This window comes from Falco peregrinus, chromosome 7 (genome assembly GCF_023634155.1).
Source record: "Falco peregrinus isolate bFalPer1 chromosome 7, bFalPer1.pri, whole genome shotgun sequence".
NCBI lineage: Eukaryota > Metazoa > Chordata > Aves > Falconiformes > Falconidae > Falco > Falco peregrinus.
In genome coordinates this window covers 67,004,180-67,026,910 of record NC_073727.1, presented here as the reverse complement: position 1 = coordinate 67,026,910, position 22,731 = coordinate 67,004,180, and the positions used below count along the sequence as shown (strand labels likewise).

The window sequence follows — 22,731 nt, the reverse complement described above, 5'->3', positions numbered from 1 at the left end:
CTAGGAAGCACCTGTGTCACCTGTTTATTAAACTGAAATTTTAATTACTGAATTAGTTTGTATATTAGTTAAGGGTCTTCTGGAAAGTGTGTTAGCCTAGCAGCTCTACATGAATCTATGTGCCTTCTCTTTGATTCAGCTCTGTAAAATCTAAACTTGCTTTCATTTCACATTTCTACAGTTCCTAATTTAACCTTTAATTCAGTAACTACCTTTATACTGTGATGTTTAATGGCTGTTTGTTAAATGACTGCAAAACATATAGGACTGAAATACCTACCCTACCACTTACATAAATTTTGTAACCATTAACCAAAATGGCAGTTTTTATTTGGTGAAGAGGGTGCGTTTCTCTCAAAAAGACACAAGTTAGCCAGTTTAGGTGAAGACTGATCAAAGTTATCATATATCCTCTTTCTGTTAGTTTTAGAGTTGCACGGATAAGGAACACGCAACACAGTTTAAAAAGAATATCAGATTATTTTAGCACTCATCTGCACAATACTGTGACAATTTTGGTATCCTTGAAGGAAAAAAAAATGATCTTTTTTAACTCCCAGCAGATATAACAAATGACAGGAGGGAAATTATAACGAAGAGTATGTGGAATAGCTATAAAGAGCTGAAAGCCTTTAGCCATCTCAACAGAAGTGCACTCTTGTATTGCACTAAAAAAAGTGAATAATTTGATTTCTTATTGCACCTTTCATCCAAGGATCTCAAAGCACTTTACAAACATTATTTTAAAAAGCCTCACAACACCCCTGTGAGGTAGGTATTTTAACCCCATTGTACAGATGGGAAATTGAGACACAAAGTTGAGTGACTCTTTCCATGTCATACCAGGAGTCACTGGAGAATAAGGACTACAGCCTCTACATCCTTGATTGCTTCCTCCCTTTGTTCCTATCACATCCATATTTAAACAATTTTTTGGCAGAAGAAACGGCTTGCTGTTTTTAGTGTAGGGAGTCATGCAAAACAGCACCTTTTTGAAAAGGAAAATATACAGCATTTAGTTTGAGAGATTCTGCAGAGAGAGGCAATGATACTTCAGTAATAGCAGCTACATTCCTGCCAAAGACTTCAGAAACGAGACTTTCCAAATCTGTGGTCTGTGTATCAAATTACTCACTTTCTCCCAAGCACGGGAAAACATGATGGCTAACAAGCTGAACCTCTATATGGTCATACAGGCTTCTTGCCCTGATGGATGGTTTCATTATCCAGGCAGCACTGCCCATTTTAAAAGACTTCACTGCTCTGGTTACTGCCACTTGCCAATTCCTAAGTGCTCAGCATGTGATACTACTGCATCACCATTTTTCTCCCTCTAAGCTGTTAGATTAGGTGCATGCATACATCTCCACATTACAATCTATGATATCTGGCCTATGGGAAATATTTAGCAAGACAATGTTGGCACAAATAAATCCCAAATCTTAGAAAGTTACAGCATCACATGGGGCAGGGGGTTGTTTTGTACATTGCCTTCTCCTCTGCGAAAATCTTACGCGTAAGGACACTGAAGAGGTAGAAAACTTAGCAAGCTCTCAACAACTTGTCCACTGCACACTGAAGAAATAGAGTACGCATATAACTCTCCAAGGGCCTAAGCAAGGTCTCTAAAAGTCTGAACACTACTATTGACTTGGGATTCGGATCAGAGTCCAAGCCTTTGAATATGCCTATTTGAGGGACGCACTGAATACTGAAGCTGACCATGTGAAATTTTTTCTTCATCTCTGCAAGTCGCTGAAGTTTTTACAGTAAGTACTTTAGATAAAAACTTAAGCAATTTATTTTACAATAACTGATTCCTTTATGGACCTTATATTACCTAATGAAAGTCAAAAGAAAAAGATAACTATTCACTTACTTACTTGATGCGCTCTAATTATACCATTATATCTATTTTTTTCCACTCCTCCCCCTCAGCTTGTTACACCTGCTTATAATACTTATAATACTAGGATTTATTGTTTAGAGTCTCCTACAATAATTATTGCATTCATCTAAAAACCAACGCTCAAAGTAAAATAAATGAAGAGTAGAAGTCATTAAGCATGGCAAAGGCGGCCTGAGCTAAAGAACACATCACGCCGCAGTAGGATTCGGTATTATAAAGGAGGAGTGAGGATCACAGAGCAAGCCCATATAGACTTTTAAATATTGTACATAATTTGCTGGCTTACTGAGTCTTCCGTTTGTGGTCTTTTTCCCCCTGTTACATTTTGATCTTTTCCTTTTCTGTAAAGTCCACTTTTTATATGGTTTTACTCACTACAAAATTAAGTACTCCTTTTTCTTTCCTTCTGTAAAGTCCACTTTTTATATGGTTTTACTCACTACAAAATTAAGTACTCCTTTTTCTTTCCTTTTTTTTTTTTTTTTTTTTTTTAATTTAAGTGCCAAAAGGGATCCTCACAGGTCTGATTTTCTTTCCTGTTGTGGAGTGATTGCTGACATATAAAAGAATTCAAAGAATTCCTTGCTTTTTCTTCTTTTTGCTATTGAGATACATTTTAAATAGAAGCAAATTATTTTGGCATAGAAGCATTTTTGAAGATTTAATTTTCTGTACAAAACAGTATATTCTCATCTAAATGCACAGGTGTTTGTACATAATCAATGCCCTGAAATACTGGTTTTCCTTTGCTTATGCCATCCTTATGACCTGTTATCATGCCTCTGCCTATGTCAGACCTGCATGAATAACATTCTAATTACAAATATTCACAGAAGCTATTGGTAGAATATAGAGGTTCTTACTTAGGTTATTTTTATTAATATCATAGAATCAGGCAGGAGTTTAGATAAAGACAGAGAGCATCAGATAATCCAGGTGAATGGGGATGCAACATGTTTTTTAAAATGCAGTCATTTGTTACTCATCCAGGTATTTAGAAGATGTGTAGATGTGGCACTTAGGGACATGGTTTAGTGATGGACTTCGCAGTGCTAAGTCAATGATTGAACTTGATGATCTTAAAGGTCTTTTCCAACCTAATCCATTCTATGATTGTTTTCCCACTCTAAGTCCCTATGAGATACCTGTATCAGTACAGTTTTGGAAAAGGATCTGAAGATATCTGACAGCTCCACAGGCAAGATCATGACTGTGGTAATTTTGTTTTAAGTGACATACTGCAACAAAAATTATCTAGGTTCTGAAATGAGTTGATATGCTCCGTTTAAGATTTTGTTTTTTCACTGGAAGATGCTGCTTGCCTTTCTTTGATTTTAGAGCATCTCACACGCCATCTACATTGGACTGATGCCACAGAATCATGGAGTAGTTGATGCTGGAAGTGATCTCTGGAGACTATCTGGTCCAACCCTTGCTCAAAAAAAGGGCCAGCTTAGAGCAGATCCTCAGGCCCCTGTCCTGTCAGTCCAATTTTGAATATCCTCCAGGATGGAGACAGCACAGCACCTCTGGGAAATCTATTTCAGTGTTAGGCCACCCTCATGGTGAAAAATTCCTCCCTTACTTGTAAATTGAATTAATTTTGTTATAACTTGTGTCTGTTGCCTTTAATTCTGTGACTGCACACCTCCACTGTCTCTCTGCCCTCCATGTAAGTAGCTGAAAACAGCGTAAGATCTCCCCTTAGCCTCCTCTTCCTCGAGTGAACAAACATTTTTTTTTAGTCTCTCCTTCTACATCACATGCTCCAGCTCTTTAACCATCTCTGTTGTTCACTACTGGTCTCCAGTATTTCAAGGATTTCTTGTACTGATTAGCCCAAAACCAGAGCTAGTGCTCCACATAAAATAGTGTACGTGCTGAATAAAGGGGAATAATAAATTCCCACAGCCTTCTGGTTGCAAACTACAGTCTTTTCATCCTTACAGCCAAACATTATTTCCAAAAAGTCAAAAGGCAATAAATATGCTAAGGATTTATTTATTTTTTCCACCACAGAGCTGAAAATACTTTTTGGTTACCTACAGGCATCCCTGTAAGTACATAAGGTCCCTGGCTAGTATGAAACCTGCTTGTTTGGTTGGAGGTATCTGCAATATTTGGTACGAAGGCATATGTTTAGGCTTGAGAAGAAACTTGCTGGGAATATATGTGATCAGAAGCGGATATGCTGGGTTTGCAAGGGCAGTACAATTTAGCCAGTCATTCCCATCTGGTCCGTGCTTCTTTGAGAATCAGGTTCAGGCAGCCCTTAACTGTTTTAACCTGACTTCTGTCTGGACAGATGATGAGGTGGCTTTAGCTGACGACTGGTATTAATTTCATCCTACTTTTTCACCCTAGGAAGTCTATATGAGGGAGGGGAGATATTCTGTCTCATAGCCTTATAACGATTAAGTGGAGTACGGCAGTTTCTTTCTTTCAGGTTTCCACAGCTCAGCAGGGCAGCAGGCAATGAGGAAGCCAAAGCTATTCTCCAGATACCAAGATACAGCAGGGAGACAGCAGGGGAGCAGAAGACCAGCTGCACTGATGGGAGAACACCCACTCAGACAGCTCTTGATATGGAGCTTCTCATGGGGCTACTCCAAAGGCTGCTTAGGAGACAGTGACCCCTACCTATACCCCTCTCCATGATCATCACTTTACAAAGGATGCAGCCTGAAGAACACATTTTCAGTTCATAAACTAACATTTTCTTTCTCACATACAAATCTATGAGAAAGACAGGTTGCAAACTGTTACTATACAGGGATACATAATCTCTTTTCACTGGTTTTGTTTCAGTTCAAATCTCTGACTCAATGCAGATAGCCATATTGAGCATGTCTCCATATGAACCACCCATCCAGACTTCATTTATAAGCAACGGACAAATGCACGCATCCTGGGATGTGATTTATTTCATCCTAAGCTAGGTATCTGAAGTAGATTGGCTGAATTATTCCCTAAAAGTGATTATTCCTCTTGTTCGGTTATTAATTAAATTGATGGGATGGATCCTATCCCAATTGCTTTTACTCAAAACTTTCTTTCTACTCAAAAATGGCTCCTTGCTGAACTTCAACAATAGCTTTAGTACAACACAGTAGGAATTGCAGGGAGGAAGGAATGAAGGAGCTACCCAAAAGGAGCTATCTTTAGGTTGTGGACAGAAACAAAGTTATATAGGGAAAGGTGGTGTGGATAGGATAGTATGGATGCTTTCGATGGGATAGATTCTTGTGACTGCATGAGTTACATGGAGAGAGTTATGCCTTACTGGATGCGTTTGATCTCCATTATAAGTTTAATTACCTATTTTTAGTTGTGTTTGATTATCAAAGAAAGCCTGTTTGTGCTTTGATAATAATCTGACCTGACCAGCAGAGGGGACAGAGGCACACATCACTAATGTGCTAGAGGATGACAGAACTGCTAAATATAGTATTGTTGAAATTTCTTCTTCCTGTCCCTCTTTCTATCCCCTCAATGAGTTCAGTGCCAAGGGATCTGGAAGGACAAAGACTTCTATGTGCATGAGTGCCAGACTTCATCTGAAATATAAAGCTTTTTGTTGGGGATCTGTTCCTTTTTTCCTTATCCTCTCATCCAGCTTCTTTATCTACATTTCCCTCACTCCCCGTATTTTTGTGACAGGGAAGGCTGAGTAATAATCCATAGAATAAGGAGAAAGTAAATACAAAGGGTGCTTTTCCTCTTTGGTTATAGCCATTCTAGTATAAACTAATTAGGGACAGAACACCAGAAGAGACACAAAACAAGGCAGGAGAGGAGTCTGTAAGCTGGGATCAATGGAACGCACGCTGTTAATCATAGCTTCAGAAGGAACGAGTAAGGCAAATAGGAACATATTCTTTTAACCATGCTACTCCAGTCAGTCAACAACACATAAACAGTGGACCTCGAAGAAACAGAAAATGGTGACTCAAAGGTGCGGCTAAGTCTTAGCTAGCTACAAAGATTTTTTATTATCCTCTGGGGTTTTGCCATCTATGTTACATGTACAGATGTCCTATGCAATTGGAAATGTCTAAGAAGGATGTTAGAGTACAGCGACCTGTCAAATGCAGGAAATGTATGCTATGGTAACAGATCAAAATCACCTTTTTGTCACTACAGCAGCTGCAAAGGTATTTCCAGTTAGGCTGTTCCAACTGCCTTTCCACCTAAGGAACGGGCAGTGCCACCTTTTCAGAAATCATCAGCTCCTCCTTTCTGTGAGGGATTTCCCACTGCTGTTCAGATCTGCACTGGGCTATCTGTCCTGATGACTAAAGCTTGTACCTCATAAAAGGAAAACTTCTGCTGGACAAATGTAACAACCTACACATTTATATGTATTTCTATATATTTTCCAACTAAAGACAAACCTGCCAGCTATGCTTGCAGTGGCTTTGTAGGCAGCCTCACAGTGCCTAAATTGACTAAAGCAGCAGTCTCAGTGCATGACTTCTCTGCTGAAACTCTTACTCCAAATAGTCTCACAAAACCAACAAAGTGGATCACTCAAACAAATCACCAAAGTAATCAGCTTTCCAAAATATATACGCACTCACACACACATAGACAGAAACAATACTATACTGGACAATACTAAAACCTGAGTCTGAGTCCGGTCTCAGGATGCTGCAGCTCAGAATTTGTTTTTCTGGAGTTCACTGGTGAAAGTAATGTACATGAGAAAAAGTTGAAACCTCTACTTTTGCCTAAATTTTTGGTTTGTTTTTTTTTTTTTTTTTTCTTCAAGTATTCATTACATGAATCACCCTAACATATTGTTCACTTTCAATTGCACTGTGTATGACTATTTTGGGGCTTTATTCTCATTAACATAAATTTCTGCACACTGAAGTATCTGAGCTACTTAAAAGCCAGTGGAATTGACCTATCCAACATGAATTTTTCCCCACTATTCCTTTGTATCTGGTGCTGTATTATGTTTGATGATTTTTCAGAATTAATTTATTATATGGATCTGCATCAGATCGATTCCTAAAAGTCAGATAAACTGTGTACATTACTTTTACACTGCCTACCTTCTCAGTGATGTGCAATTTGTGGATTTCAAGCAAAACACATTTGCCAAAAGACAGTTATTTTTTTCTTTCATGAATACATTGCTATTACTTTTAGTTATGCGTTTCTAAATAGTAATTTTGGCGCACTGCTGTTTGTATCTTCTCCACAGATCCGGTCAAATCTAATAATCCTGGTTTTCCATATTATGAAAAGTCTCAGAGAGTCTACACTTACTGGCTGGGTTTGCAGAAGTGCTCTACATCTCTCTAGTTCTGATTCTACTAATGGCAATGATACAAAATTCCATCAGTATGGTATAAAGACAGAGTAAGTTACATCACATCATGAACTGCAGGAAAATGCTCACATATTAGGGAAAGGAAAATATAACAACAGAAAAGAACTGTACTGTGCTGCACTGCCTGTGGGTGTAGATATTTTGTCTAGCCTCGACCCTGATCAGCTATACTGTAAAATTACCTTTCTTTCTTACAATCTTTTTATTGTTATTTTAAAGATTGTGCATAATGCAGATTCTAGACTGCAGCTTTCATGTCTTTGTCATTTCCTGCTGTCCAGAAAAAATCCTAAAAGCATATTTCACTTCCTCTCTGCAGTACTCCCATGCTGACCTCCCAGTAATTTATGCCTTTCTGCGTTCTTTTTTTTTCCCAAAAAAAGTTCTGTACTCCCTTTTACACTTGGAACTTATTGTTTCCATTTCTGTGTCAGAAGACCCTCAAACTGTTGAATCAAATTTGTTCTTAAACTCATCTTTAATGAACATTTCAATGTGAATCACTTAAAAAAGATCTTATGAATAGCAGCAGCAATTTCAACATCACTCAGATTGGACTTCCCGGGTGGCATGTTGTATAGAAAGGAATAGTCATATTTCTATTTTCTTTGGTGATACAACTACACCTATGCTTTTCTGTGGCTTAAACCTGGGATGTGTACCACAACAGCTCCAGATTTAAGAAGCTCTCCGCCTATCTACCATTTGAACCTTGAAGGATTCTAGACATCGGGTGTTTTCACACATAAATTCCCAGACAGACCCAACCCCATAGGTATGCTCTCATGCACACCTGAAAGACAAAGGCTTCCCGTAAAATGTTTCTTTGACTGCCTTGCTTTGATTTGTAACCAAGGGAAGAACTGCCTGCTTTCTCTTCATTTCCCCTGCTCACCCCCTCTTGCCCATCTCCCAGGTAAAATACATTGTTTAGCAGGTCGCTTGCTAAAGAATTGGAAGACTAAGAGCAAAGCTCTCCCAGTTTGAGTGGATTCAATACCACATTTCCCAAAAAGGTCTGCTAGTCACCACAATAAAAGCTAGACTGGATGCAAGCTCCAGCAGGAAGCAGAAAACACAAGGGTAGTGTAAGACATGCTTTTTTTAATGCTATTTGCGTCATACAAAAATATACTGTCTTTGTTGTACATCTTAGGCAAGAGCATTTGCCTAAAAAGAGAGAAGTGTCGTGTCTGATACCTGCTGTCAGGACTGATTTTGTAACCTAGTATTAAGCAGTCAATTCATAATTTGCCCTTGGAGCAAAGACAGGAACCCAGCATGTCCTGCTGTCCCAGAAGAATGACCACCTTTGGTCTACTGCAGTTCTTGATTATTTTTTTTCTGGGGTGTGATAGAGCTTCGGCAGAATGCATAAGAGCATTGCTTATGCAAAGGAGGCTCCAGTCCAGCCTCTAACTTTCTGCATTGGGAAAGAAGGAAAGGTGGCATTGAACTCCTGTATCACGTCTCAACTCAGATACCCAAGTTACAGCTATGGGCAGAATTTCCAATTCATTCCATTTTGAAACATTTAACTCACTACACCAAATGTAGGAGGATCCTCAGCTCACAAGAAAGGATTCCAGTTTCTATTCACTTAAAAGTTGCCCTTTCTGGCTGTATTTTCAGAGGACATCAACACACTGCTCTTATTAGATAAACCCCAATATAAAAGTTAGTATACTTTTTATAAATCCATCTCCAGCCTTATTCCTAACAGTCTGATAATAATAATCTGCCATTCTGTATTTCCACTGTAACTTTTAAAAATATATTTTGTGCTTAATGATCTAAGGGAAAAGTTTTTTTCAACATATTGCAATAGAAATACAAAAAAAAATTAATGTTATATTGGATGCAAGCCTTGAAAGTTGAATGACAATTTTAGTTATTGTAGATGATAAAAAAACTTCTGTAAAAACCTGAGTCCAGTGCTTTAAAGAGTGTCTGAGAAACTGTTTAGCAGATGCATCTTGTTTAAATAGAAATTCTATGATAAGTTGAGGCAGTTGGTGAAACAATAGATTTGATACAACACAAACCAGAAGAAAAGTAGTTGCATAGCATGCCTTAAAAGTGTATATGACACATAAGGAATCTCACCACAATATGCTTTGGAAAATGTAAAGACATAACCCTAGCCTGACACGCACCTGGTCAGCTTTGCAAACACTCCTGTGTTAGGTGACTGGAAGTATTCATGCCGCACAGACCTTTCCCTGGTTACCATCAGTACTCCATGTCTACAGAGTACAAGGAAGACAATGCCTGCTTGCTTTGTTTGTTTTTGTAATTGTAAATTCAGCTCTTTTGTGGTGTTCCTTTAGCATCACAGCAATACTATTACTTACTCTGCTATCAATTGCATAGCTGGCAAAATTAAACATTTGGGATGACAGAACTATCAGATTAAGGAGTTCACCTAATAAACCCCCATTAAGTCTTCAGCTGTCAATCCTGTTAACTGGCACAACTTTCTTTTAAAGAGCCACTGCAAATTTTTGCTAAAACAGTAATATTTACTGCACAGAGCATGTAACTGCCATGGATTCCTTGGAAAAAAACCACACCCACATTTAAAAAAACAAGTGTGGTGCTATGAATACTTGACATGTTTAATGTTAGTGACTGACTATTTTCAGTACTTTCTGCATGAAGCCTTCCTGTGCCAAATAATTCTGAGCATTTCAACAACAGTGACCAAAATCAGCTTCAGTCTGTAACCACATCAGTGGCCTTTCCTAATTACTATTTAACATCCTTTACCAAACTCCTTTAGGTGGTTTCTTTCATAGTATTAGTCTTCTTTGTCTTCTGCTAAATGACTTGGCTTTCCTTGCTGTCCAGCTCGCTAATTGTAGCTCCCACAGTCTGCTCTCAAAAAATATCTGTAAAATATATTAATTCACAGAAGGGAAAGTATCCCTTATGGTATAAGAGGGCTACATCATATGTGATACAGGTCACAAAAGAACAAAACCGAATTGTTCTGAGACATGCAAAATGAGGAAGAAATGCTTCCATAATAAAAAGTATTCAGGATTACATATATATGTTCATTATAAATCAATGCTTTTGTTTCAAAAGAATGTTGTTGTTTATATATTCCAGTTAAACTAAATTTCTGTGACGAGGTATTGGGCAGGACTGCAAATCTGATTCATGAGAACAGATAAGGATCAGAAGAAATGATCAATCCAGTCTGGAATTTTATTTCATTTTATTATCTTCTGGAGGAACTGTAATGGTGGAAAATTAACCCCTAGAGCTACCAAATAAGGTTCTCTGCTTTTCAGGGTGAAAAGCTGCTATTTGTGTTCATTCTTTTAGGCCAAATACTGTAAGCCTGGTGGGAAATGTGAATGAATAGGGTGATCAAAATTTGTCCTTAGAGCTGCACTCTAAACAAGAGGAAAAATAGGAACCTCTAACACTGACTAAGCAAAACTTATTTTTAAGAATTGTTACATCTGTAGTGTCAAGAAGGATTTGTACAGAGTCTGTGGTCACTGTGTAAGCTGCAGTACAGCATGGACAATGCAATCTTTGAAGTAGCACTGTGAAAAGCAAAGGAATTCAAAGAAAGAACATGAAGAGTCTGGTTTTGTACAACCTGTGAATATGTTTCCAAAAGCACCATATCCCAGATATGAGACTTTCTACAACAACATCAGGTCGTTATGTTTGCAAACATGGATGCAAAGAGTTGCTGTATAATTGACTTCACTACTGTTTTTTTAAAGCACTATAACACATAAGCAACCAGCTTCTTGGCACAGTTGTGCCAAAACCAGATCATTGCTAAAAAACGGTTTACAGTCTGACTGAGAATAAGGATACAGTTCTAAGGCTACAGCACTTGTGCTCTGAATCTCTTCTCCAATCCGTTTTATACCAGAAGGAATTAATTTTACTATATGATCTTGCCAGACAACAAATGAAAGAGGCAAAATCAAGGATCCACTCAGCATTTATCTTCAGACAGAAGGATGCAATAGAAAATACAGAAAAGGCAACCTCTACACAGCCTCTTCTTGAGGACTGCAATTTGCGAGAATCCAAAGCAGCACTGCTAAGACATATGGCTCCTTCCCCGACCTCCTGTTGCGGCAAGGGCAGAGAAAGGTTTGGTCACACATAAGCCCTGAAACAATTTGACATTACAATGGGCCCAACAGCTCATGTTCAGCTAACACTGAAGGAAAGTGTTAGTGAATTAAAAATACAAGCAAGCAACCCCATGCCATGTAAACTAGATTCAGAATGAAGCAGCATTAAAAGCAGATGTGGTGTTGAATGTGTTCTGTGATGCTTTTACTAAGGCCTTTAGTTCAGACCCTGAACTCCTTTAAGCAACCCAATGTCCTCCTTAGAATTTCTGCTTATGTCAACAAAAGTTGTGTATGGCAGAGATCTATAATCTGTTTCATCAAAGGTGAGTCATTTCTGTACACTGCATAAAGTTATAACTGAATCATTTGCTCTTGAACAATCAGATATTTCACGTTATCATGTAATGTCTTTTATAACAGGAGCTACATTTGCAAGCCTCTACATCAGAAGGATACTTATGTACATTCCTAAATTTAAACATGGACGTTAAAATGAAGAGAGCTACTAACTGCTTAAAGATTAAACACATTAAGTTTCTAGACACAGCCTGGTAAGTTTACTGAGCTTCTGAGTTGAACATTCATGTAGAAGGAAGTCTTAAAACAGTTCTTCAAGGGGAGGAAAAGTTAGGTATGACATATGCAACACCATCTCATGTAAATGTAACTCCAATGACATAAAGTTATTCTTGATTTGTCCTGATGTAAACAAGCTCAGTATCAGGCCCAATCTCACTTCAGATAATTAAAAAAATAATGTTTAAATAATGCTTTTAACAAATTACACTGTCTATGAGCAGCAAACAGTAAACACCTCGGAGCACGGAACACAGCAGCAAGCGGAAGTTTACTAAACTAACACCACTGTCATGTTTAAGCAATCCACCAACCAACCAACCACAAACAGGTAACAGCTGTAATAAATAGATCTGAACTTTTTCCACAAGAACTAGAGGTATCCAGAGGATATTTACTGGCTAGCTGTTTGCCCACCCTATTCCACAACCTTGGGGTTTCCACCTCTGAACTACCTGTTCCAAATCTTTTCATTGCATTATTTCCAACAAAAATTTTCAGATAAAATTATAGTCTGAATGCCTCTACATGAAATATAACCAGCTAAACAGCAGAACATGTTGTAATCCATGCTTGCATCTTTAATGCAGAAAAAAGGTATCAATAGAAGTTCCTATGCTGTGGTTTGACCCAACTAGGCTTGAGCACTCTAGCTCACTAGTTACAACTAGACAGGAAAGGCAACTTTAACTTCTTATCCAGAGGAAACCAACGCAATGGCCAGGATAAATGTCTTCCAGCTGCAACTCTAGGGTGTGGCGTTTTCTTTTCTGTTCTTCATATTGTTATATAGGTGAGATATCCTAAGCAGGGGGGGTCTTCTTTTATGAAGGAGATGAAACAACGAGCAATAAGGTTTATTAGAAAAGGGTTAAGATCTGCTTCGCCTTGTGAAACATTCAAGTATTTATTTAGTCTTCTTTGGACCTGGAAAATATATTTCTTTCCATGTACATTGTCCTAAGCAGTGAAACTATGCTTTCTGGCCTCTTAATACCATAATTTTCTCCTGCTAGGTGTTTTGCCTGAGAGGTACGTGTGAGACTAGCTCTCTGTTCTGATTAATACTGAATGTCTACTGTGTTCACCAAATAGATGACCAATTTTCCTGATAACAGTTCAAACAAATGATTATGATTAGTGGTCAGCAGACTAGACAGGCAACTTTGCTAATACAGATACGTTTGTCTTTATTTTACCAAGATGTAAAGCATCTTCAGTGGCAAGCACAGCTGGAAAGCTGGGTGCCACCAGAGTTTCCTCAGTACATGTGGTTCCTTCATGTTTAGATTGGTGTTTACATCTCCTCTCGCTCAGAGGACATAAGTGCTTCAGAATCAATCTGATGAAGGGATCAGGAAGATAGTGGAAGCACTAACAATCTTAATAGAGCTGATGATATGTGGATTTCGTATTATAAGGGCCTACGTGTCTGTCAAGCTCATGGAAGTGACAGAAAAAAAACCCCAAACATATTACCAGATTTTTAAAAACAATACTACAATTCAGGTAGATAATCTATCTCTATGTCCATCTGCTAGCTGTTATTTATTTTTAAAAACTGTATTATGTCTCCTTTGAATATACATTTCTGTCTATCTTTTACCACTACTTTTGCTGTATATTCCACCTGAAAAATTAGGTGCAGTACCATATACTGGTATATTGTGCATGCCAGCTACCTTCAGTTTAATAAAAAATGAGAGGGAGTGTCTAAAAGATTTATACATCCTAGTAATTCACCTCTTGGGAAACTGCAAGTTTCTGTAGCATCATCTGTTAAGTTGATTTGATTGATGTATTAAATTTCCTTAGGTCTAGAATAAGCCAGACTCCCCCTGCCCCTGGCAGATTATGAAATACCTGGAGTACAAACCATCTTGAATGTGATCATACGATATGGGCTAAATGGTGCCTTTGAACATCTGTTCTGGGAGCTACTCCAACAGAAATTTCTGTCTATAACAGAAAAGCTTTGGGAAAGTCTTTGGGACCCAATTACATGAAGTGAGCTCTTCTCAGAAGAAAGTACTTCTTGCCTGGCAGACCAAATGCAACCTTCAGATTTCAATGCAAAGATTCTTGGAAGTTGCTATCACAGAGAAGGGGCACTCCAAAGAAAACTTTTCTCCTACTCCTTCCCATTTGTATTGCAGTTTAGAAGTTAGTTTATCATAACACAGCTCACACATCTGCCCTTTCTTTCTGGGATATAAGGGAAATTGGAAAGATCCATCTTTCCTGTAGTGGTGGTACTGAACATAAGGGTTTCTCTCAAGTCTGTTCATAGATATATGGATAGATATCTGTTCTTGAAAGAGATCCAGTACATTTAATGTAAATTTAAAGAGGATATGCTGGCCACTGCTGGGGAATGTTAAGTATTAATTTTGGTTCAACTAATTGTGTACAGAAATAGGAGCACAGAATTTGAGACTCATCTAAAAACTTCGGGATTTTTTTTCTTTTTATTTTAAATTGGTGTTTCGAGATGTGTAAGAGTGTTTATTTAGGATACATCTGTATTTTCCAAGCCCTTTATTTTATCAATGACAAGGCTAGAAAGATGTGGTTTTCAAAAAGGCCAAGATGGTTTCAGTGAATGTCCAAGTATTTTCAGTAAGAATGGGATACCTACATTACCTGTATGTTATCTGTATCTTCTGAGAATCCCATCCAAAATTCACTTTCTTTTAACAAAAAGTATGGGCAATGAGATGCCAGTGAGGTACTTGAGTTTCTTAGGATTTACTCTTTTCTATCAGAAAACTGAATTTGGTCTAAGAAACAGTAAAATACCTTACCTTCCTCCTCTATCCCCTTCCCTTCCACTAAGTGCTGCCTCTCTAGCCCTATACTTGCTGATGGAATTCTTCTATCACCAATACTTTTTAACATTTTGTCCACCTAGTCTATAGTTATTTACAGAAATTATCTGAACTGTTATAATCTAAAGCACACGTGACAGGAACTTCTGTGAGAATTAGGCAGGCATCCTAGTCTCCAGTGGATAATTCTGCATTTTGCTTCTGGGGATAGGGACATTAAGACACGTTCAGACTTCCTGCTAAGGTGACTTAAAAGGTGGATGGTGCTTTACTACAATATCTACATTGTAGTGAGCAGCAAGTGACTGAGACAACTGAATTCAGAGCTGACAGACCTAATTCTCCCATACTGTTAATAGATAAAGGCAAGTGTCATATTTGGGCCATATAGTTTTAGACCCCTAACCTTAATTGCATTTTGTTTCCCTGGAAAATCAACAGTCCAAATTCCACCAGAGCTGCTTATGTTATGAGTGGAAGAAAGTGAACATCAGGTTGCCTATCAAAATCAACAGGAAACAAACAAAAAAAATCTGATTTATTGATTAGCTTCTAGGCCTCACCAGGAACAAACTGTTACCACTCGTCACTCCTTGGCATGCATAGACATAAGGGACTCCATGCTACCTTCCTCATTAATTGCTATTAACTCTTTTAAATCAGCTGTGCTCTAACTGGGGTTGTTGCATAGTGACCGCATGTTGATTCTCAAAAGATCATGAAATATTTTCCTTATAAAATTCTATTATTGCTTTTTTTGTTTTACGAGGATTTTTTCTTAATTGCACTTGACATAGAACATTATATATTTCTTAGTGTATATATGTATTATTACTGGAATAGTATGGGATCCTAAGAAAAAGACCTTTGTAAGTTTTAATTCTATGCAATATGCAGAGCACTAAACAAGTACCTCTGTAAAATTTTTGCAGTTCTTAACCACAGCCTACTATATATGGAATGAAAGCAGTCAAAAAGCATTGTGAGCCTCTATAGATTGATTAGGATCACTAACTGCATGCATAACTGTGTTGGAATAAGTAAACCACTGTGTTCCATTATGACAGTAAAAGTAAACTGAGTATCAAGCCTGCTGGCTTGCCAGAAGCAATTTTCTTGAGTTCTTGAGTTTTGCTTAGGTTTTTTTGGGTTTTTTTCCCTTTCATCATTTTTGATAGTGTAGATTCAAAGTTTTTCATGTCAGCTGAAATCACAGCAGCAGTTGCACAACAACCTAAACACCAACAAACTCAGTCACCATTATCTCTTAAAGAAACTTCTAGACATCCTGCGCTTGCCCATCAGGATAGCAATAGCAGTTGCACATCAGCCTGATCTAACACAGCTTCTCTTCCAGGTTCTGAAACAGCAGAGTTCCAGAGTTCCCTGCAAAAGGAAATGGCTTCCCTGCTGCATCAAACTCATGTAACTTTTCAGATTGGCCATTTATGGTCTAACAATTTTGTTGGCAAATTTAAGCAATTGAGGAAATGCTACAGATTCAGATATCTGAGAAAATGCTTATAGCCACCCAGCTGGCCACCGACTTGCCCAAATGGAAAAAGTACTTCTGAAATCTTTCTATAAGATTTAGGATCTATAAGATCTGACCTTACAGAAGGCTGAAAGAAAAGTCATACAACTTTCATACCTGGTTCCTAAGAGGAATCCAACTGAGGAGTGCTGAAAGCTTTTCTTATATTTTTATTGGTTAGAAAGGTGAATCTACCCAACCAAAAACGTGTTCCCTGGAAATGGGAACAAAATACTTTTTAGATAGCTCATTAATTTTTGCATGATTCTTTCATTCACCCCAGTGCATTATGATGTCTATCATCAGCATATGGACTCTTGAGTAAATGGACACTCATTATGTATCTTGAAAATACTGGTTATATAGAGTCCAATATCCCCCAAAAAAAGAGAAAAGTGAATAAGTTAATCACATTGCTACTACATTAAGTTGATTACTACCAGTGACCTGTATGTCTAAAGTGCATTTATGCCATGGTATGATAACCAAAATATATGAGTTTTTGAAGAACTTTATCTATGTAAACCTCTCACTCTCTATATTGTTAATAGAATCAACTAAAGTACACAGAAGTCAAGTCTGAAAGAACTGAAGTATAATATAATAGTTCATTCCAAATAGTTTCTTGAGGTAGGGGGAAGTATGGAGCAAAATTTTCAAAGGGAAGAGACCCATTTTTCCTCACAAAAATTATCTGCAAACTTGTGACAGCATTTATGTGGGCAACCATTGACATTATATAAGCAGATCCAGCAAATACACTTGCAAATGATCAGTACAGGCACCCAGCTGTAGCTGATGCTTTGCTTGTACCTTCGTGAATATTCTCTGGTAACTGCATGCATTAATCCCCTACTAAGATTACATTTTATGCAAGCATTTTTAGCACAAACACACCTCCACCCTCCTTGTTTGAACTGTGAGTGCTGGTGTATTAAAAAATATTTGGAAGACAGACTTATTAAAATAAATGTTAAGAGAACACAGTGGGGTATATTTTCAGTGTGGAGCAGAGAGATTTAACTGCATGACTTCCATTAGCTTTAATGAGAACCGCACAGCTAAATCCTCACACACCACACTAGAAGATTAACCCAGAAAACACACATTGTTTACTTTTTACTAATACTCTGATTATTACCACGTTCTTCCTCCTCCTCCTCTTCCTCCTCCTCCTCTTCCTCCTCCTCCTCTTCATCCTCCACATCTTCACCTTCCTCTTCATCCTCCTCTTCTTCCTCTTCAATCTCCTCTTCTTCTCGATCTATTTCCTCATCATCCTCCTCCTCATCACCTTGCTCCTCATTATCATCAGAATATTCCTCCTCTTCCTCATCCTCTTCCTCTTCTTCCTCTTCCTTTTCATCCATCTCCTCTGTTCCATCAGTTTCATAGCACTCGTCTACCGAAGAGTTGTCTGCTTTAACCACAAAGGGTTTTCTTTTGGGGGCTGGTTCTTGGGGTTGCTTATCTTGTGTTTTTCTTTTTTTTGCCAAAGGACAGCCATAAACACTGTGCAAAAATGAAAGATACAAATTATTACACTATCCTGCCGATTTCTGTAGGTAAGATTGTATAACTCAAGTAATTTAGTCATATACTCCAGTTCTACACCATGGTTAGTTGCTGTTCTCAAAATACGTGTTTTCAAACAAAAATGCTGTTTAGGCAATAATGACCAAGGGCAAGGACACACAAAACCTGTGAAATTTCAGATTAACTATTATTTGCCTGAAAGTGTCACACACACATGCCAGCATAACAGTTGCAGAACTGATACGAATGTGTTTTTCCTTCTCACACTTTTGTCTCTTCTACATGTTGCATTTTTTTCTAAGGCAGATGAATGTAGCTTAAAAAAAAGAGGTTTTGTCCCGATATCTATCAGTACAACAATCAGGAATAAAGCAATGCTTCATAATTTTGTAATATTCAGTAAGGTTATGATTGTGTACAATTAAGATATGCTTCAATGGTATTTAAATACTGAAAATACAACCGCAGTCTTAATGCCGTTGTCTGTTCTTATTTTTAAAAATGATTAATTGATCTTAAATTCTGTATTTCTATGCTCCGTTTCTTCATTCTAGGCTACAAGGCTGAATAAATGGGAAAGCAAGCACCCGAACACAACCAAAACCAACAGTTCTCATGGCCAGTGTTAGAAGTGTTCTCACATTGAAAAAAAAAAATCAAATAATAAACACAATCATCTGTTGTGAAGGAAGTCAGACTTTTCAAAGCTGAGTACCACTTCCTCATCTATCTTTTTAATGCACTGTAACATAAATAGCATTTCGGAGTTCTGGTCTTCTACCCAGAGTAGCCACCTGTTTCTCAAAGGTCATATCTGTATTTGTTGAATGGGATCACCCTTGTATAACCCCTATAACAGGGGCCCTCAAACTACAGCCTGCGGGCTGGATACGCCCCCCCAGGGTCCTCAATCCGGCCCCCGATATTTACAGAACACCCACACACACACCCCGCCGGGGGTTGGGGGGGAAACCAAGCAGCCGCAGATGACTGCCTGCCACTTCATCCGCGCGCCGGCCCCCTGGTTAAAAAGTTTGAGGACCCCTGCTCTATCACCTCCTACACAGAGTGACTGCACACACAAATTAACTACTGTTCAGAGAACTCCCTCTTGGAACTTTTTTACCGTGTGATTATAAATACCACTCAAGTTACTTTGGGTTTTGGTGTTCTTCCTGTGATTAACTACTTCCATGACATTTAAACTGTTCTTTCTAGCCCTTTCTGCATATCTAGCTAAAACTTCCTCTTTTACATTGTATTTTGTTCCTTTTATCCTGATTAAAAACCACTGAGGATCTTTTATCATTTTTGTCCACTCTAATAATGCTTCATATTCTATTGACAGACCACTGAAAAATAGGGGGTTTCACCACATTTAGTATTACAGATGCGCTCTCTGTGGTGTCTGCATGGTCTTGATCTTGGCCTGATTTAATTTCATCCCAGCAGCTATGCATCCCAATTACTTAAAACGCTACTTAAGTAACAAGACTTCTCTTCAAGTGCCTAACCACTTTAAATAAGTGCCTGCCTTAGTCATTGTTTTACCTAAATTTTAAGGCACTTGTTCACAGGAAGGCTGACTCAGTCTGCCCGGTACATGCATATGTAAGGAACATCCACAGTCACAAAAGATGGTATTCATCATGGAAAACCTGCCAAGGGAGACTTTCTGCATAACACAGGCACCTCTCTCTCTGCGTAGGGAGTACAGGTGTCTTTAAAGTCTAATCCAGTGTGCCTGAAGTAAACACCTCCCTCCATTAACACCATCAAGAAATACTGAGTAAATTTTAAGTCCCTCCATCAAGCCAGATCCCAACCCTCCTCACTTGGGAGTGGGTACGGGATAGTAGTCCTAACAACGTACAGTTTCCAGACACCGACACCAAAGCTGAGGCCTAATGGTGGTGGTGCAGGCTAGAGTGGGAATAGACGCACATCCTCCAGATCCCAGAACCACGCTCCACTCAGCAGGTCACGCGGCATATCCTGGGGATGAGCTCCCTCTGCTAGAAGGTGACTCCCTGCGCAGATGGCCACAAGAAACTCACTCTGATACACATCAGGCAAGCAAAAGCCCAAACCTTCACTGATTTTAAGAGCCCTAAACCTGGGAAAAGAGGAGGCCTAAGCTTCTGGTGGTTTCTCTTTGGGCTACATTTGTTTCTGTCCAAAGATGATTCAATGTAAAATCTATAAATACGGTGGAAATCCTTGTCCCCAGCATTTGTTTGCTGCCAAATGACTGTCCTACTTCTTGTCCTGTGAGTCCTCCTCTTGGTCAGGACCCAGCTGCTCAGAATCAAGAGCAAAGGTGGGGCATATTTTCATGGAAAATATCCCACGTCATCACAGTCAGGGCAGAAACAGTCCAGTCTCCATCAGTCCGGGCAGTGCCCAAAACCTAGGGCAAAAAGGGAAGCACTGCTTGTTGGACTTCTGACCACACCAGGTTTATTTTGGTGCTCCACCTAGTGCTACAAGGATTCAGGAGCTGCCTATTTAAACTCTCCATATGGAGCTCTGGGAGAAGACATGAATTTTTCCTCAGACCTGGAATTTCAGAATGCGCGTAGTGCCCAGGGAAATAGCTGGGTGATAGGGAGGAACCTGTTTCATTTAGGTGCCTAACAGAGGTTGCACCCTGGAAAACAGGAGTGGGTCATGCGTGGCCTGGGGCTCAGGCAGATTTTAGAAACTTGTCTATCAGTTCAACAGGATTTAGGCAGACAGGGTAACATTTATTGAGTGGGTATGTTTTGCTTGCTTTGTTTCTGTTCCTTCTCTTTGTGACGCATATTACCCTCACTATACTTCTTCAATGCCATTATAATGAAATGATATTTTCTAAATATCCTGATCTTTATTTTCAAAGATGTAAGCAGGCTTAGCTCCAGCAGTCCCCAGGATATCATTTCTTCCTCTTATTATAACCTTCTTAGAACACTGTAAGAGGTAATGATGACACTTCACACAGCTGTGAACTAAAATGATTGAGGCTAAAGAGCATCAGCAGGCACGTAACTGTGACAATTTTTGGCCACTGGATATGATACAGATTTGAATTTTCATAGACTCATAGAACAGTTTGGGTTGCAAGGGACATTAAAGATCATCTATTTCCAAACCCCCTATTTCCAAACCATGGGCAAGGACACCTTCCACTAGACCAGGTTGTTTAAAGACCCACCCAACCTTGGACGTTTTGTCACATCAATGCCAGAACATTAACCCCACCCTGTCCCAATTTTTGTTCAGTTAATAACACTAAATACTTGCAAAAGTTTTCATCTAGTAATGCCCCAAAACAGTCCCTTTAGGATTCACAGTAGTCTGGGAACTGGGGAAGAAAACAATAGGATAATAAATACAACTATTTTGTTTTCAACTGTTGTTTAAATTTTGTATTTGCCATCAAAGTATAATTCCATGACTATTTAGATACAAATTATAGGTCAAAGTTAGAAAGAAATTGTTGCCATTGCCATTTTTGGTCATCTTTAGTCTTTTCTTCATGGCTTTATGCTTTTCTACAGAACTTTATAAAGGCTGTGAGAATCTAAGACATTACTTAGGATTCAGGCCCCCTGGAAAGTTCATAACTGGCAATGAAAATCAATGCCAGTTAGCTGCCTGGGCGGCTTTGATGCTTTTATAAACCTCATTAAGTAATTATTTGCGACTCAGCTATTCAGGTAAAGTTGTGAATTTGACTTAAGTTTTTCATTTTATCTATTCTCAATGCCTTTGCTCATAGCACTAAAACTAAGGACACACCAGCACCTAACAGAAACAAACATTTGTATATTTTAAGGGTTGTGTCCAGCACTAAACATTTGGGAATATGTAATTTTTCCAAGGAAATTAGTTATGCTAGATAACTCAAACTCAGCTTTGATAAACTCTTTCCTGATTAGTTTGTACCAGTTTTTCCATAACCTTGAATTTGGTTTTGGCTGTTCTTGGATTTATACTCCATAAAGCTACCATTGCACAGTTTTTTTCTTATAAACCCTTTCAAATACTGTCTTGCACTGGCTTTCTTCTGCTCGTCAAGTACACACCTCATATAGCTTACATATACCTCATGTACTATAGACTTCATAGTCCAAGCGAGTTAAAAAAATATCCATGGCTTTCAGAAATGTGGGAAAGAGGCCACCAGACCTGGAACCTACTGTTTACCTGCCCTATTTTCTTTTATTTCTTTTTTAACCTGTTTCGCTCACATCCTTCGTTTCATTAATTTTTCAGATTCTGCCTCCAGGACACTTCTCGCTGCTTCTGGCACGTTCCCTGTGGTCTCTCTGGTGAGCATGCCAAGGGGAAGACAGCGCTGGCTTCCCAGCAGCCTCCGCACTAACTTCTCCTCCTGACCACATAGAAAGATGAGTGTCTCTCCCGCTGACCTCTTGTTCCTCATATATTTGTGAAAACTGTTACTGTTTGTCCTTAATAGCTTCTGCAATTTTGTCTCCATTTCCAATTTTGGCTTTTGTGATCATCCCCTTATTTGCTTATATTTTAGACTTGTTTATCCCTGCTCAAAGCAATGACCCCATTGATTTATCTGTCTTGCACACCTTTATTCATTCTTTTATTGCTCACTGTATTTCCCTGGTCAGCTCTGTTTGTCTTATTTTCCCCTCGCACTTCAGCTCTCTTGGCTTTCAGCGGAATATATATTTGGGCTTCCTGAAACACATTTTTGAATATTCCACGCTGCTTTGCTGTGTGTCTCAGTCATCTCTGGTTTTCAGAATCTGTCATGAATAATTCTTGTGGAAAGAACATTGTTGAATTTCGTAGTGATAAGCTCCAAGAGGACATATAGACATTAATAATTGAAGGAATTGAAGAAATAATATATGAATTTATACTCCTTA

The 22,731-nt window shown here is 38.6% G+C and overlaps 1 protein-coding gene across 11 annotated transcripts in view; it reads right to left on the bottom strand.

The window, feature by feature from the left end:
* MYT1L (myelin transcription factor 1 like) overlaps positions 1–22,731 on the bottom strand; it is a 305,452-nt gene that overhangs the window by 87,501 nt on the left and 195,220 nt on the right. For all 11 annotated transcript variants that reach the window (XM_027787854.2, XM_027787853.2, XM_027787855.2 and 8 more), the window contains exon 6: positions 17,445–17,815. In XM_027787854.2, coding sequence (XP_027643655.1) covers positions 17,445–17,815 — 371 coding nt within the window. The remainder of the gene's footprint in view (positions 1–17,444; positions 17,816–22,731) is intronic.